Here is an 18,131-nt window from a genome sequence, read left to right as displayed (position 1 = left end):
ACCATGCTTAAGTGTTGCTTGGAGTGACACTTTAAAAAAACAACCCATTTATATCCCTCTTTTCCTCTGAGGAGCTCAGAGTAGTGTACATGGTTATTTTTATCCTCACAACAATCCTCTGAAGGAGGTTAGGCTGAGACACACACGACTGGACCAGAATCACCCAGTGATTTTCATGGTTGAATTGGGATTCAAACTCAGGACTTCCTCGTCCTAGTCTAACACTCTAACAACTAAGCTATGCTGGCTGGGGAAAGATTCTGCCTGTGATTCAGAATGCTGGTGCCCCAGTGTGCTGTATCCCAGGGAGAATCTCCCTCTGAGTCCAGCATCTTTCACTTCATAAATAAGTTGAAAGCTTGAATACGGGCTGCATTAGCCTCTTCAGACAACATCTGTCTTCACTGTATGGCTCTGCAGTGGACTTCTGGGGATGCTGTGACAGTGACAGCATCCATGGATATCTACCATCTGAAGATGGCTTATGTTGCAAGCAGTGGCCAACATGATCTACAGTTTTACAATGACAGAAGGAGGACTACAAAGGGGTGAGGGTCCACAAATGAAGCCTCTGTGTCCCTACACCAAAGGCTTCTTTCCAAAGTGGACTGAACTGGGGGGGGGGACGACACGCTATTTGCACATCTCCTCTGAAAAGCCCTGTCTGCTTGTATAAATCTGTCCCTGAGGGCTGAGCAACATCAGGAACATATTTATACAAGAGGACAAGACTTTTGGAAGGAAGAAGTAGGGAGGAGATGTGACAAGCACTCTCCCCTTCTGCTGCATGAAGAAGCCTTCAGTGCAGGCACACTGAAGGCTTCTTGTGGCCCCACAGCCTTCTTACCATTGCCAGAGGGCTGCAGGTCATATTGGCCACTATTTCTACACTGGTAAATTTTTATTCTAAATTTTAGTTAAAATTTAGTAGGGCCACCAGTGTTCAAATTCAGACAATTGGAAGACAGATCCAGTATGCAGCCACCAGGGGACCCTCTTTGGCCTACACTACAGTATAAAGAAGATACAAGTGGGAGATTCCATGTATTTGGCACTGGAGGGTTGCCAGTTTTGCAACAGATCTTCGCTTTTAAGAGCTGTCTTAAAGCAACCTCAAAGTATTGTTGACAGGCAAATAGCAGCTTTGAAAGCGAGGGCCAAAAGCCCTTCTCTCCACACTATTTGATTGGGGTTTTTTCTGGTTGCTATATTTTTTAGAAAAGGAAGATGGAGGTACAATATTCCTTTTAGTGACATGCATGGTTTGGCAACAAGGTAGGCAAGATGTTAAGCAGGCCTTTCCAGGCATGCAATAAAATAAGCATCCACCTGGTTAATTTTTGCTTTTCAGACAGCTCTTTCAGGAATAGGGTCAGTATAAAATCTGACACTCCTTTTGGCACTTTTGTTGAAAACTAGTAGATTATTGCTCAATAGTTATTGCTCAATAGAACTACAATAACTGCAGTTATTGTTGAATAATACTAAGCATTGTGTCATTCAGCAACTTAGTAATATTTTGTATGATGAACATTTATTTGACTCTTCCTCCCTCTAGTGTCTGTTCTGTAGTGCAACACAAAATATGACAGATCCTAACCGGTACATTTATTCTGTTAAGTAGTTGCACATAGCAAACAGTCAGCATCCTCACTAACTGTGTGCAGGCTCTGTGTGCAAAGGTGGAACAAATTTTAGCCAATCTGCCCTTGCCCTGAAAGTGCTCATACAAACATATAAAACATACAAGAATATGTCCCTTTTGCCCCTGTGCAGCCCCCAAGGACATATTTATGTATATTAAACAGCACTTCTGGGAGAAGAAGAGATGGTGAAAATCAGCCCCACCCCTGCCCACTAGTGTTCCCTGTAAAAGGGATTCCCAGATGTGGTTGACTATATCCCATAATACCCAAAGGCCACTGCAGCTGAAGATGATGTAGTTGATAACTTCTGGGAATCACTGCTACAGGGAACATGGCCCCTGCTCAGTGCGGCTCTAGGTTGCATGCAATTTATGTGCTTTGCATGCAGGTATCTTGCACGCAGTACCTCCATATGGTTAGTGAGAACATTAGTCCATGGTTCTTATCATAAATATCATCTCGCTTTGTCTTTTCTAGCTTTAGAATCTAATTATCCCTTCTATCATTTTGGATAGTTAATTGCTTTCATTGGCAGATCAGCCAGTTAAATTGCTTTCATTGGCAGATCAGAAATTAAAGTGGTAATTTCATGATAGTTGGAACTCCCCACCCCCTGAATTGCCTGTGGTTTGGGTGTTCAGGCAGGGCAGTGATGTGACCGGGTGGCACTTTAGTTATCAAGGTATTGTACATTGTTTCATACTAATGAAATAACAAGAGCCAATCATGTGATTAAAATAGCTGGATATTTTTAATAAAAGGTGAGAAACATAAAACTATCAAAGATAATAGTAGCCTATACCATGAAAACAGCCATTATTGTTAACAGCACAAAAGTTATCCCCAAAGTATAAAAACAACCCCTACAGCAATAAACAAACAAACAAATATTCCTGCAACATAAACAGACCCACTGTCCCTTTCAAAGGTTTCTATAACTTTCAAATGTATACAGCTCATGTCCTGGTGTGTTTAGAATCTGATTATTTAGATTCATCACCAACTGTTGGTTCAGTGTATGGAGTCACCAATACAATGTGACTTTTGGGCAGTGATGGAACAGGCTCCCTGGGATTGGTCACGTCTTCAGAGAAGTTATCCATCTGGAGAATCACAGATGGGTTTTCAATGTGTTGCACGTCCAATGGGCTCTCGATGGTCACAGAAGCAGATTCCTCTGGCTTTGGGGTTTTAGGCACTAAGGACAATGAACACTTTTGACAAAGAGTGGTTTCACTTGCCCTTGCAGATGCCTCTGTTGCCAGTGCTGACATTTTCTTGACTGCCAAATGGTTATTGCACAGAATAAAACATCCGCTCAAGATCTGGGAAATAGCAGAAATCAGCCCAATCGGAAGCGCAGCTCCAACATATTGGTATTCTGGTTTATGTGGTAAATGGAAATCTTCAGGGAAGAAAATTGGTGCTTCTGACAAGACAGAAACCATATTCCAAACAATTGGAATGAAGACACCTATTCCTGATGATAAATTTAGAAGGCCTGCAATCAAAAAAAGGTTGGAAACATGTTTTCTCTGTTTTTGCTTCTTATATATATTTAAGAAGGCCACAGAGAGAAAGCCTGTTTGCACTGCCCCCGCAATGGTAGCGAGTACCATGAGATTCTGGGCAGCTATAATCTCACTGGGGAGGAAGGTGTGTAGGTTGCTGAGTTCTGTACAGTTCATGAGATTTTGCTCATCAACAATAGACGGATCTTCATCAACACGGCAGGTCTCCCAAATCCCAATCCAAGCAATGCTGGTTCCACCATAGTGGTTACTAACGTGCCACACTCTCCACTGGACAAGGATTGCGGATGTCATACACATAAGCCATCCACTAAGGCTCAGGAAAAAGGCACAAAGTTGAAAGAAGCTGACCTCAGCCAGGCATTTCTTAATTTTTAATACTGCACCAGTTGATACTACGGTATTGATTACGACGTCGCCCATCTTGGAAACTGCAGATTTACTGGAAAAAACACACACACATATGTATATGCCATTATACACATGTAAGTACATCTTTTAAAGTTTGGACAAGGAATTGCACCAATAAGAACCCTGTTCAGCTTTGAACTTTGTTCTAGAACATCACATATCCCACCTGCAAACGTAAGAATGGAAGTCTGCTGCCTCTTCCATTATAAGTGTCAGGAACTGTTTCCCCACCTTTGAATGCAGACTTCTTGAAGCTACTTAAACTGCCCCACCACCAAGCTCCCAACAGTCCTTTTACAAGGAAGTAGAAAGGGCTCCTGGGAAAGCGGTCAACAGGTCAAGATTCAAATACTAGGCTGAAAGGTTACGTGCCCAGAAAAGGAGCGGATTCTATACTTTGAGCAGCATCTGCACCCACCCACACAGTTTTGGCTATATTGATTACTGTGAATGGTTTTGCTGCAGTTTTCTCTCACAGACATCTAACCAAAGTCACTGAGGTCATTCACACAACCAAAACCTGTGTTGTAGCAGGGTTTGGCAGGTGTGTACCATGTGCTCCCAATTTTGTGATTAAGCAAGGTAGGTGGAAACCCGGGTAGAAGTGATTCTGTGGAAACAATGTAGGAGGAAAACCTGGGTAGGGTTTCCCACAACCTTGCTTCCACACAATCACTTCTACCCAGGATTTCCTCTTTACCTTGCTCCTCACAACTGAAAATTGGGAGTGCACACAGTTCCCCAAACTGGGAAGAACCCAGTTTTTGATTGTGTGAATGACCTCAATGAATGGCCTAGGGGCATAGCAAGGTTGGAGTGGATTTTAAAATGGCCCACTCCCCTCACTGAAGTTCAGCTCATGAAGTAAATAAATCTTAAATGAGGCTGAATAGTGCTAAGAAAAAGTGTGTGTGTATGTGTGTGTGTATATATACACATACACACACACACACACCCCTATGTGCCACAATAGAATATCATCCTAAATTATTTTTTCCAAGGTTTTGTAAATTGTGGACGATGCAAGTCATTAAATGGTACTAGAGAAATACATGCTGTTCTGGTAGCTTCTGGTAACTTAACCCTCACATCAATTTCGGAGTATGAATACAACTGGAGGATGTCAAGGCGGGTGCGTGGCTGGGGGGGTCAGTCATGTGACTAGCCTCGGTCGGGGGGGGGCAAGGCAATGGGCCCCAGACAACTCTCTCCCCTTGCCCTATTATAGTTACGTTCCTGGAATGGCCTTTTCTCAGCAGCCTTCAGTTGTTATATTTTAAAGGGTGTGGGGGAGGAGGGCAGTCAATCAGTCAAAAGAGAGGGAGGAGTTCACATATGCAAAGACAGGGAGAATGAATCAGAGGTAGAGGAGTGTAGGTTTAGCTGGACCAGAAGCAGCCTGGAAAGCTGTGAGTCCAAGCAATTGTTCTCTTTGGGAATCTGAGGCAGGATCAGCAGTTTTGCTGTCTGCAGCAGAAATCCATGGCTTCAGCTATGCTCTACCTGTAGTCTTGGAAATACAACCCATTATTACATGAACGTAATTCTCAAGTGCTTCCTTAGCCAATGGAAAAGCAGCAGCACTACCACTGGACTTCTTACTCTTTGAGAAGGCGGGAGCGCTTCATAGCAAATACTTACATGTATCTGCCAAGTACTGTAGCATGTACCAGTATGTATGGCTCAAGACCGTAGCGTGCAAAGATCCAGGTCTTCAAGCTGCCTTCCTCGCCTGAAGGAAGACCTGTGAGCGTTTGAGCTGGGCGCCACGGCAACCCCTCTGTAGAGTTCTGAGCTGGTAATAGGTAAGAATGTTGCCAACTGCCCTGCTAACTGCTAACTGTAAAAGGGGCACATTTTTTAAAGGGGAGACGGTCCTATTTTTCATGAGTGGAGAGCAAGTGTGCCTATTCAATTTAGCATCGCAGCCTTCCCAGAGGATCTTGTTAATGTCTCCCTTGGGCTTCTTTTTAGAGGAGGCAGCCTTCTGGGATAGGAATTGTTTTCATTTTCCTTTTGCTATCTAAGATGCCTTGAGACATTTTTGTTGTTGCAAATTAGGGGTGTGTGTGTGATTTGTAATCACAACCAAATGAAAGTACATGAAGGCCTGACTGCCTGACTTAAGAGCCCCTGGTGGCGCAGTGGTAAAACTGCCGCCCTGTAACCAGAAGGTTACAAGTTCAATCCTGACCAGGGGCTCAAGGTTGACTCATCCTTCCGAGGTCGGTAAAATGAGTACCCAGAATGTTGGGGGCAATATGCTAAATCATTGTAAACCGCTTAGAGAGCTTCCAGCTATAGAGCGGTATATAAATGTAAGTGCTATTGCTATTTAGATTGTAACATTTCAAACTGAACATGGGGAGGGAATGGTGAATTTCTATGTATACATTAGGAGTTTACCCTCTTATTTATTTATTTATTTATTTGTTTGTTTAGGTTTTTATACTGCCTCACCCAGATGGCTCTTGGCAGTTCAAAAATATACCTATCTTTCCCTTCTTGAACTATGGATCTAAAAAATGTTAGCCTAATTTTAAATGATCACAGAATAAAAAATATCAAGTGCAAGTTGTTGCCTCATTCATTTCCCTGACTTATTTTCTAATACAAATAAAGTTATTGTCACCCATCGTTTTCTGTATCTGTGCCTGAACAGCATTAGACAGTGTGAATTAATGGGTGTTTTCAGGAACAGCAGCAGCAATAGGGTCATGTTGTCATTGCTTCCTATTATCTCAGAGTCATGGATTGCCTCACGCTTGGTGTCAAAATAAGGCCATCAACAATAAGAGGGTGTTGCTGCAAATCTGGGGGGGGGGTTCCCCCAGTATGTCTAATGTGAATTACGTTCCTCCCCAGAGTCACCTCCCAACAGTTTGCGGCATTCCAAAAAGGCACCCTTTTGCACCAGTGCAACACTAGTCTGGACCTCGAACTTCTGACTTAGCAGAAATGCAGCATTAGTTTGGATGGCAGTCACTTTCTTGGAAGTGATTTCCCTGCAATTGGTATGTACACATGTTTAAGGAGGAGGCATTTGAGCTTGCCTGCCTTTGGGTTCTGGCTGTAAAGAATCCAAAACCACTTTGTCAGTAAAAGGAAGTCAAGCAAAGGTGATACTACTTATTGGAATATTTTAAACCATCCATAAATGAAGATTTATATAGAATAGCATATAGAGTGTGTAACCAATGAAGCAGCAAAGTGATCCAGCCATTCATCCCACTAGCATGTCCTATTAGTAAAACAGACAACCTATATCCAAAGACACTGACCATTTCTTTCTGTTCAGAAGTTAGCTCTTCCATGGAGGAATGAGTGTCTAGACTGGTATGCTTACCTGTAAAAATGGTCTCATTGGGCACATTTCTGTTTTCACTTAGCGGCTGCAGTGGCAGAACACCTGAATGAGAATGAGAAAGTCCCACTGACCAACAGTAGAATGGCTGATAAGATCCCAGCAGGAACAGCAGCACCAACTCTCTGCTCTTCTGCCAGAGGCGTAACTAGAGAAAATAGCGCCTAGGGCAAGCACTGAAATTGCGCCCCTGTCCAAACAGGAATGATGGGACTTGTAGTCAACAATATCTGGAAATCCTTGTTAAAAGGAACACTGTACCATCTAGACATGGTTGTTGATCAAAACCTGAAAACATGAGCCATCTCTGTAAAAGACTTAGAACAACAGTCAGGAGTTATGTGAGGATTCCAAGTGTCATTTTCTCTGTCTCATCTCATTCTTTTTAAAAAACACGACTTTGTCCTAGAGGATCACCTGCCCAAATAGCCACTAGCAAAATAGGGGAAGAAGAAGGTGGTGGTGGGGTGTCTATAAACCAGTGAATGATTCCTGCCAGCCTTTGTCTTATGATGACTGTTGGCTCATGATGGGGTGGGTATATGTGCATTCACCACACCAGTGCTTCCTTTGACACCAAGAGGGAGGAGGATACATTAGTTTGCCACACTAGAAAGAGGCATTTGCAACAGGAGCAGACAGCCAAGTTCTGCCAGGGCCAAAACCAGCCCCTGCCAGACTAAGAAATCATTGTAATTTGCCCCTTCCTGTCACAAGCAGTGTGCTGTTCTTTTATTATTGACTCTAACTCTCAAATATCCCAGTCATGGATGGAAAAATTCAGGGTCAATTGACAAGAGACACATTTTCTACATGGAAGTTTCTTCTGTGCAGGTGTTGTGCAGAAACCCATGTGTAGTGACCGCCAGGGGCATAGCAAGGTTGGAATGGGCCAAGATGAGATTTTAAAATGGGGCCCCAGCCCCTCAAAGTCCAGGGCCTCCGCACATCCCAGGCCCCCAAGGATTTAAGTCTGATATCTCAAAGTAAGTATGCTGCCTGGAAATACATTTCACTGAATACACACATGCACACTTCACAGTATATAGTGATATACATTGAGTACTATATATTTAATGCCTAGAACACACTAGCAACGCTAATTATTAAAATGGCCCCCTCGCTGCAGATTAGCAAAGGAGACTTTCAACCAGCCAGGGTGAGCCTATGTTTGTTTTCTCAGAATTCTGAACAAATTCAGTAAAGTTTGATTCCTGGAGGTTTTTCACACGAGGCTTTTAAAGTGCTTTAACACACATCTCCTCTGGAATGGAGGTGCTGCATTCACATGTTGGCCAGATTTACCCTGAAGTCCCTGCAAGTTATTGGAGAGAAGTTCACACACAAGAAAAATAAAATAAAATAAAATAAAATAAAAGCACAACACATGCTTCACAGTTCTCACTCAGACCTTCTGGGTTGCAAAACAACTTGAACATAAGTGCATTTATAAATGAATGAGAGAATGAATGAATAAATAAATATTTGTTCCAGACGTTTTTGTAATTTTCTGACATGAAACAAGCCACTTATAGGCCTTAGATAGTTTTTGATTTTAAAGCCAGCACATTTCCCAGTCTGTTTTAAATGAAATATTCAGAGACTTCTCAGTCTCGCCCCACCACCCATATCAAAGCCCTGTGGCAAGCAGATCCCTATATATGGGGGTAACCACAAAAAGGAATTCACAGCCTACCTTGCAAAAGCTGTGCTGGATGGTCTGGTCTGCTGCAGGGAGGGTCTGCTGCAGGGAGCTCTGCCAGCCTCCTTCCTGCCTTTCTTGGGGCCTGCCGAGTTCAGGCTTCAGGGAGGCCTACTCGGAGGCCTCTCTGGAAGCCCCGCCCAGCCAACCATCAGCTGAGAGGCAGGGAGAGAAGAGCTCTGCAGTTTGCAGGCTGCTCCGATCCTAGGCCTCGCTGCCGATCCTAGGCCGGAGCTGGAGGCAAGTGGCTGAGCGCCCTGGGGCTGGGCAGGTGGGCAATGGGGTGGGGGTGGCAGGGACTGGCGTGGCGCCCCCACATTGGTGGTGCCTAGGGCACGTGCCCTCCCCCCCACCCCCAGTTCTGCCTATGTCTTCTGCACTTCAGGGCATGTTGAATGTAGGAGGGGAAGTGATATTCTGCTTGGGTACTACAGAGTAAAACTCCCAGCTGACAAGAAGCAAGATGCAAACACCTGCAACTACATCCAAGAATCCCCCCAGGAGGGGGGAAATGGATAATCTGAGTTCTGCAAATAATTCTCATAGAAATCTGTAAATTATTTGGGAAAGTATCATTATGTGGAATCAATGGAGTTACTTTCTAGTAATTTATTCCAAGCTTTGCCGAGGCCCTCTGCTTTCCCCCTGTGGTGGAGGTGAGAGAAAGGGGGCAGAAGGAGAAAACAAAAGCCCATGCAAGGAAAGGGGTGGCGGGGGCTGGGGGGGGGGATAGTAGTTTAACTAGATAAGTGCCAGAGTGCTCATAGACTGTCCTTATGACACCTGCGTCCAGAACCAGGAAATTACTTACTAGAAATTGCCAGGCCTTGCTCCTCCCAACTTTGGCTTCAGAATTCTCACTGGGCAGACTCAGTTATGCTTTCAGCTAACCCCCTTAGTTACTTTCAGCAAAAGGCACCAGTCCAGTATGTACCTGAAGTTTGGGGTAATACTAAAAAGACATCAAACATTTTAAAAATATACATTCTATGTGGTGAAAAACATAGCCAGCACGTTTTAGGAGTTAAAAATGTAAAGTGAGGTATCTCATCCATTTTGCAACAGGTTTGCGCCAAATTCAGAGAAGTCGTGCCTCTCATCCCCTAGTTGATGTGTTCATGATTTCAGAGAGATTAGGTGGATACCTTTCACTTTATAAGCAACAGAATGTTCAAGGCTTATAATGACAGAATGTTGGAAATACTCACCTGAGCTTTACTGGCATGATTGTGCCACTATAATCCTCAGCATTCACCTCATGAAAATAAGGAGAAGGACGTGACTGTGTGCACATTATTTAGGGGGCATGGCTAAGGACCTGGGAGGTGTGGCACACAGTTCTAACTGCAAGCATGCCCCAAATAGAAAGCAGTTATCAGGTAGCTGAGCTCTGGACGACAGTCACTAGGAGCCAAGAAGGTTAGACACTGAAGCCAGAATAGGAGAGGAGAGCTGGTCTTGTGGTAGCAAGCATGACTTGTCCCCATAGCTAAGCAGGGTCTGCCCTGGTTGCATCTGAATGGGAAGCTTGATGTGTGAGCACTGCAAGATATTCCCCTCGGGATGAAGCTGCTCTGGGAAGAACAGAAGGTTTCAAGTTCCCTCCCTGGCTTCTCCAAGATAGGACAAGATTTTTTTGGGATTTTTTTTATAAGAAAAGATTTTTTTTATTGTACCAACAAACTACCAAAGCATACAGTATGTTGCTAAAGCACAATTATATAAAACGTGGTTGTTTGTACATCATATATCTACAAAGATTTACACACAAGGATTTGGAAACCAACAGGGTTATAAAGTATATGCAGGCAGTACTGTAACTCGGGGATGGGGGATTACAAGGCACATCAGGTAATCGGGGGGGTGGTTTACGTCCAACGTCCATTTCCATAATTTGTCCCATTGCTGTTGAGAAGAGATACACTTGTCTTTTTGCACATAACCATACAAACTTTTCCTGAAGAGATTTACTGTCTCATGCATGTGAACCTCTTGGTCACATCTTCCCTCCCTATTCCTATGTAGGAGCTGTTGGAAATGAACTTCCATGGCATTGACCTTTTGCACCAACTGTCCTAATGACCACTAGGGGCATTGGGAGTAGAGATAGTGAGTAAGGGTCTCCCTATCTGTCCCTACTCTATGACCCCTGAACTGACTCTGCAGCACTTCCTGTGCTGAGTCACAATCCTTCCTTTCCTCCTCGAGAGCAGATGGAAACATCTCTCTCTCTCCTTACCTATCCATTATGTAGTCCTTTAGATTAGATATAGGTCTTTCCCATCTACGTGTATTTAACCAATAAATATTTCGTGTTTAGTCATACAACGATCTCCATGTGTTTTCTCTAAATAGCTGCAATATCCAAACCATCCTCTGCTACCTACTCTGCAACTGGATTGTGTGCTCATTCCTTAGTGCTCTGCTGCTTTACATATTGTGGGTAAAAATCAACAACTTCTAACGGAATTGCATAAATGACATACAGGTTTACTAACCTGATTACGAGAAGGGGAACGTTCCAATTCCCTAGTATGAGGGCACCTGTTCCATCCCGTTTCCTTGAAGGTTTCTTTCTGGGACCTTGAAAAGAGGTTCTATCGCTCAAACCCGAGGTTAGTTCTTCCCAAGTCTGTTTTTCCAAATCAGGCCACTCTAACAACTTGCTTACTCCCTGCCACACTCTTTTGGCTACCACACACTCTTTTAAGAAATGTGAATGGGTTTCCCTGAATGTTTTGCCTAGCTCACTAGCTTTCTGTTTACAGGTAATTTTAGGGCACTCTTGCTGGTCCTCTGGGAGCCCTAGCTTAGCCGCATTAAGCGGTAGTACTTGGTGGTATAAACGCCACCTCATTTCCCATAAATGGAAAGGGACCCTTTTCTCCTTAAAAAGAGCGATAGGGTGATCAGGTTGCAACAAGTACTGTGAAGTGCGGTGTTTGTAGCGTTTACGTTCTAAATCAAGTTTTTAAAAACCCACTTCTAGAATCTCTCCATAAATTGTTTTCCCTAGCTGCTTAACTGAGAAGGATCCTTTAAATAGATCCGGTTCAACCTTCCATTTTTTAAAGTGTGAATAGCTGCCCTGCAAAATAGGGTTGCAGGACAGGTAGGGCTACGCCTCCCCGCTCAACCTCCTTAAATGCTACCGCATGGGCCAAAAGGAAGGACGCTGTGTGCCATACTAGACAGAAGATCTGGCTTTCAACTCTCTGAAGGAGATCGAGCGGAGGAGGGTAGACTACCACCAGGTTATGCACCCGGGGTATCAGGTAAGTCCGGATGTAAACCGCTTTCTGGTACATGGCAAGGCTCCATTTTTTCCACATGGTGATTTTAAGCATTACTTTTTCTTCCCAATCTGTCCAATTCCCCCCCCCCCAGACTTTTTCCTTAATCACATATTCAATCCCCAAAATGTTTACTGTACCTACCCACTTCAGCTTAAACCCTGGGGCCCCTTTGCTTTTACATTCAGAGATGGGTAGTCATGAGAGTTGCTGGCGTCCAGGGTCCATTTTAACAAATACACTTTTGTCAGCATTTAATTCTGAACCCGAGATCTTGCCATATTCCCAGAAGAGGTCTAGTATTACAGAGATTTCATTTTCATTCGATAACAGTAATGTAACATCATCGGCATGAGCTACAAATTTTACCCTAAACTCAGAATGCGGTTCTGAGTGGACTGGTGGTTCAGCTATCCCATCACTCTCCCTCCTCCTCCCTCCCGGGAAGATCTCGCAGGGCGGAGGGATAGAGACCATGAGTCCTCGCAGATGGAGTTCTCTCTGAACCCTGATCAGGATCGGATCCAGGGCAAAACCATAAAGTAATGGGCTCAGTGGGCATCCTTGGCGGACACCCAAATGCAAAGTGATCGGGTCGCCCCGCCATCCATTAATCTGCGCTGTCACCTTTGCATTCACATAGAGCAGCTGTATCCAAGTAACGAAGAAGGGTGGTATACCTTTAGCTTTCAACAATGTCCACAGGTCATTGTGGTTCACTTTGTCAGAGGCCTTAACTTGATCCAATAAGAGGAGGTGACCTTTCCAACTATCATTCTGTATAGAGTAAAAAAGTTCTCGCAGCAGATACAATGCGTCTGTCATCTTTCTTCCTGAGATGGTGCTTGTCTGCAAGCTGTGGACCAATTTAGGGGCAACTTTCGCCAATCTATTATTTAGGATTTTGGCAAAGATTCTATTATCAATATTTGTGAGGGTTATCGGTCTCCAGTTTTGTGGTAAAGTGGTGTCACCTTTTGGGGGGGGGCTGGAATTAAGAGGCCATCCCCAAAAGATTTATTTAAACACCCATTGTCTAGGACAAAATTAAATAATTTTACTAAGACTGGTAGTAGCTGGTCTGCATAAAACTTATAGAAAGGCCATGTCAGACCATCAGGCCCTGGGGCCGCTGTGTTCTTTCCCGCTGAGATAACTGCTCTGACCTCTTCTATCGTTACAGGATGGGTCAAAGAGCTTTCCCCCCCTCAGTGAGGGAATAGCTGAGACCATATTCATTCAGACTGCAGAACCTATCTAGATAAGATTGAGAGTCCTTTACAGAAATATCCTTCAATGCATACAAGTTTGTACAAAACTGGGCCATGATCTTTAACATATCGTGGGGGTCGGCCTTTAGTGGGCTACTTCCATCCGATCGCAGGCCTTGGGATGTCACACTAGATGCATTCATCTTGTCCTTTGCCCACTCCCCTTTTTCAACTACAGACCCTTTGAAGCAATACAACTTATTTTCTAAACGCTTGTGCCGCAGCTCATTTTGAAATGTCCTGGTTGTCTCTTTGTAGCAGCGGCATGATTCCACGTCGAAGGCTTCTCCCCGTTCATCTTATCGACAATCCTCAGATGTTGGGTGATCGCTTTCTGATAATTTTTGACCCCTATCTTATATGTCCAGCTGGTCACTGCCCTAGTACGGCAACCCACCCTCTTTTTAAATGTCTCCCATGCTCCCAAAGGATCACCTTCTGCCTCTAATAGCCGAGGGATCTGCCGCCTCAGTTCTTTCTGATAAAAGGACACCTTTGAGATATTCATCACTTAAAATTTTTGGGTGTAATCGCCAGAAGGGCTTACCATGTGGAAATACCTCAGAGAAATTACAAATAAATCCCACAGCCACATGGTCTGACCATGGGGTAAGTACTAGTTTACACCTGTAGACTTCAAAAGAAGGGGGAGCCCAGAGTCTATCTAGCCAGCTAGCTGATCTCGGGTGGTAATATGTAAATTTGACTCCAGGTTTAAATTTATGTCTATACTATGATTTAAATTTCTCTTCGTGACAGACTGGGGGAAAAATCAAAATCATTATATACCCCCAAGGCCTTATCATCTAAACCCAGAGTCTCACTCAGAAAACATTGGAGAGCTTTTTCCTCATTCGTTAGAGAGAGATTTGAGGGGGAGACTGGGAGGCCTCCTGAAAAGGCTTTCCTGTCACTCAGTTGGGCTCTGTTATTAAAATCCCCCGCGATCAGGAGGTGGTACTTGGTGTCACATATATCTTTTAGTTTAGCCCAAAGAGCCTTCCTAAGGTGTGATTGTCTGAAGGCTCGGTCAAACCTTTGAGTGGTTGCCAAGCTTGGGTCACCCCGGACAGTGAAATCTACATACATTAGTCTGCCCTGATCAATTTCTAACACCCTCTCGATTTTGAGATCAGGTCTGTCTTTAAACAATATCGCTACCCCTGCATTGCCGCTCCCATCGTAGGACCAGAAGGATGGGCCCACTGTCCATTGCTGTTCTGCCAAAAAGTGGTGGCTCTCATTTTCAAAATGGATCTCTTGCAGAACATAGATGTGATAGTTCCATTTTGTTAAAAAGTGTAGGATCTCTTGCCTACGATTTGGTGACCTTAATCCATTAACATTCCATGTAAGTATATTATAGGAATTGGCCATACAACCCATGATAGGAGGGTGTTATGTGTAAGGCAAGGACCCATTCAGACAAAGAGTCGCTGTTCACATAGAAGCAAGGCAATAGAATGATAGGCATTTGTTCCTCAGATCTCGGATCATGTCGAGTATTGTTCAAAGGGGCTTATTGGGTTAATTCAACCCTTACCTCCACAGAGAACAACAGTCTCCAAGGGACACCATCTGTAACCTGCCCGTGAGGTAGGAGCGGAACCACTGCAGAGCAGTGCTTCTTACCCCCAACGCCCTCAGACGCTCCAGAAGGATACTATGGTCAATAGTATCGAAAGCCACCGAAAGGTCCAAAAGGACCAACAGAGTCACACTTTCTCTGTCAATTCCCACTTGGAGATCATCCATCAGGCCGACCAAGGCAGTCTCCACTCCATAGCCAGCCTGGAAGCCAGTTTGAAATGGGTCTAGATAATCAGTTTTCCCCAAGACTGTCTAGAGCTGGGAGGTCACCCTCCCAATTACCTTGCCCAGCCACGAAAGGTTGGAGGCAGGCCTGTAGTTACTCAGCTTTGAGGGATCCAAGGTAGGCGTCTTCAGAAGCAGTCTAATAATTGCCTCCTTAAGACTAGGAGGCATCCTACCTTCCCTCAGAGATGAATTTATAATCTCTACCAGGCCTTCTTCAACAACTGCTCTGCCAGATAGTATAAGCCATGTTGGGCAAAGGTCAAGAGGACAGGGGGTGGGCCTCACCATTCCAATCAGCTTGTCCAAAATATATCCCTGAGGGTCACACAACCCTTCCCCTTACTCACTAGATGGCACAGCAGGTTTTTGGATAATTGAATTACATCTAAGTGACCATGAATAATATGATGGGGAATACTTTGGCTACATCTATGCTGAATTCCAGCATTGGTAGGGTGCTGAAAACCATCAAATTCTTCACTTCTTAAGCATCCAGGAGGGCAAATGGTTAATCCCCTATTGTATCCTGTTGAACAGAGGGGGGTGTTTGTGAGTAAAGCACAAGTGATGTCAGGTGTAGGCATGCAGCAACGATTTCCCAACTAAAGAGAGTCGTCTAAGAAGGCAAAGTTTTGTAGTGAAGTCTGCAGTGCACCAGTTCAATATAAGGGAAACCTGCACACCCAGCACCATTGGAAGAGTTGGGTTCTTGTCATAATAGAGAAGCTTCTCTAATGCCCAAGTTTGGTACAGCAGCAGGTGAAAGACCTAGCAGAGGGCTGCAATTGCAACATTTGCAGTGGTGCTGTCTAATAGCAAAGACTCCCAGTCAATGCAACCATAGATGCCCAACAATGCAACCACTGACCTGTACTTCCTCCCCCCTGCACTGTCACTCAAATTCCACCCTCTCACCATGCTTAAGTGTTGCTTGGAGTGACACTTTAAAAAAACAACCCATTTATATCCCTCTTTTCCTCTGAGGAGCTCAGAGTAGTGTACATGGTTATTTTTATCCTCACAACAATCCTCTGAAGGAGGTTAGGCTGAGACACACACGACTGGACCAGAATCACCCAGTGATTTTCATGGTTGAATTGGGATTCAAACTCAGGACTTCCTCGTCCTAGTCTAACACTCTAACAACTAAGCTATGCTGGCTGGGGAAAGATTCTGCCTGTGATTCAGAATGCTGGTGCCCCAGTGTGCTGTATCCCAGGGAGAATCTCCCTCTGAGTCCAGCATCTTTCACTTCATAAATAAGTTGAAAGCTTGAATACGGGCTGCATTAGCCTCTTCAGACAACATCTGTCTTCACTGTATGGCTCTGCAGTGGACTTCTGGGGATGCTGTGACAGTGACAGCATCCATGGATATCTACCATCTGAAGATGGCTTATGTTGCAAGCAGTGGCCAACATGATCTACAGTTTTACAATGACAGAAGGAGGACTACAAAGGGGTGAGGGTCCACAAATGAAGCCTCTGTGTCCCTACACCAAAGGCTTCTTTCCAAAGTGGACTGAACTGGGGGGGGGGACGACACGCTATTTGCACATCTCCTCTGAAAAGCCCTGTCTGCTTGTATAAATCTGTCCCTGAGGGCTGAGCAACATCAGGAACATATTTATACAAGAGGACAAGACTTTTGGAAGGAAGAAGTAGGGAGGAGATGTGACAAGCACTCTCCCCTTCTGCTGCATGAAGAAGCCTTCAGTGCAGGCACACTGAAGGCTTCTTGTGGCCCCACAGCCTTCTTACCATTGCCAGGGGGCTGCAGGTCATATTGGCCACTATTTCTACACTGGTAAATTTTTATTCTAAATTTTAGTTAAAATTTAGTAGGGCCACCAGTGTTCAAATTCAGACAATTGGAAGACAGATCTAGTATGCAGCCACCAGGGGACCCTCTTTGGCCTACACTACAGTATAAAGAAGATACAAGTGGGAGATTCCATGTAATTGGCACTGGAGGGTTGCCAGTTTTGCAACAGATCTTCGCTTTTAAGAGCTGTCTTAAAGCAACCTCAAAGTATTGTTGACAGGCAAAAAGCAGCTTTGAAAGCGAGGGCCAAATGCCCTTCTCCCCACACTATTTGATTGGGGTTTTTTCTGGTTGCTATATTTTTTAGAAAAGGAAGATGGAGGTACAATATTCCTTTTAGTGACATGCATGGTTTGGCAACAAGGTAGGCAAGATGTTAAGCAGGCCTTTCCAGGCATGCAATAAAATAAGCATCCACCTGGTTAATTTTTGCTTTTCAGACAGCTCTTTCAGGAATAGGGTCAGTATAAAATCTGACACTCCTTTTGGCACTTTTGTTGAAAACTAGTAGATTATTGCTCAATAGTTATTGCTCAATAGAACTACAATAACTGCAGTTATTGTTGAATAATACTAAGCATTGTGTCATTCAGCAACTTAGTAATATTTTGTATGATGAACATTTATTTGACTCTTCCTCCCTCTAGTGTCTGTTCTGTAGTGCAACACAAAATATGACAGATCCTAACCGGTACATTTATTCTGTTAAGTAGTTGCACATAGCAAACAGTCAGCATCCTCACTAACTGTGTGCAGGCTCTGTGTGCAAAGGTGGAACAAATTTTAGCCAATCTGCCCTTGCCCTGAAAGTGCTCATACAAACATATAAAACATACAAGAATATGTCCCTTTTGCCCCTGTGCAGCCCCCAAGGACATATTTATGTATATTAAACAGCACTTCTGGGAGAAGAAGAGATGGTGAAAATCAGCCCCACCCCTGCCCACTAGTGTTCCCTGTAAAAGGGATTCCCAGATGTGGTTGACTATATCCCATAATACCCAAAGGCCACTGCAGCTGAAGATGATGTAGTTGATAACTTCTGGGAATCACTGCTACAGGGAACATGGCCCCTGCTCAGTGCGGCTCTAGGTTGCATGCAATTTATGTGCTTTGCATGCAGGTATCTTGCACGCAGTACCTCCATATGGTTAGTGAGAACATTAGTCCATGGTTCTTATCATAAATATCATCTCGCTTTGTCTTTTCTAGCTTTAGAATCTAATTATCCCTTCTATCATTTTGGATAGTTAATTGCTTTCATTGGCAG

The 18,131-nt window shown here is 44.1% G+C and overlaps 1 protein-coding gene across 4 annotated transcripts; it reads right to left on the bottom strand.

The window, feature by feature from the left end:
* Nucleotides 1–2,373: 2,373 nt before the first annotated feature.
* On the bottom strand, nucleotides 2,374–9,911 carry LOC128349096 (claudin-34-like). 4 transcript variants are annotated; one of them, XM_053305019.1, is made up of 3 exons: nucleotides 9,864–9,911; nucleotides 9,467–9,607; nucleotides 2,374–6,998 (listed from the first exon to the last, which is right to left on the bottom strand). In XM_053305019.1, exon 3 carries the CDS (start codon nucleotides 3,671–3,673, stop codon nucleotides 2,630–2,632), a length of 1,044 nt encoding a protein of 347 aa, XP_053160994.1. In that variant the 5' UTR covers nucleotides 3,674–6,998; nucleotides 9,467–9,607; nucleotides 9,864–9,911; the 3' UTR covers nucleotides 2,374–2,629. The 4 variants fall into 4 exon arrangements, with proteins under 4 accessions (XP_053160994.1, XP_053160997.1, XP_053160996.1 ...); XM_053305022.1 differs by lacking the exons at nucleotides 9,467–9,607; nucleotides 9,864–9,911 and adding an exon at nucleotides 8,650–8,857 and having other exon boundaries at nucleotides 2,374–3,620; nucleotides 6,936–6,998; XM_053305021.1 differs by lacking the exons at nucleotides 9,467–9,607; nucleotides 9,864–9,911 and adding an exon at nucleotides 8,650–8,857 and having other exon boundaries at nucleotides 2,374–3,620.
* Nucleotides 9,912–18,131: the final 8,220 nt, after the last annotated feature.

This window comes from Hemicordylus capensis, chromosome 3 (genome assembly GCF_027244095.1).
Source record: "Hemicordylus capensis ecotype Gifberg chromosome 3, rHemCap1.1.pri, whole genome shotgun sequence".
In the NCBI taxonomy this organism is placed as follows: Eukaryota; Metazoa; Chordata; class Lepidosauria; order Squamata; family Cordylidae; genus Hemicordylus; species Hemicordylus capensis.
The sequence above is the reverse complement of the archived record's forward strand: the minus strand, read 5'-3'. Positions and strand labels throughout refer to the sequence as shown.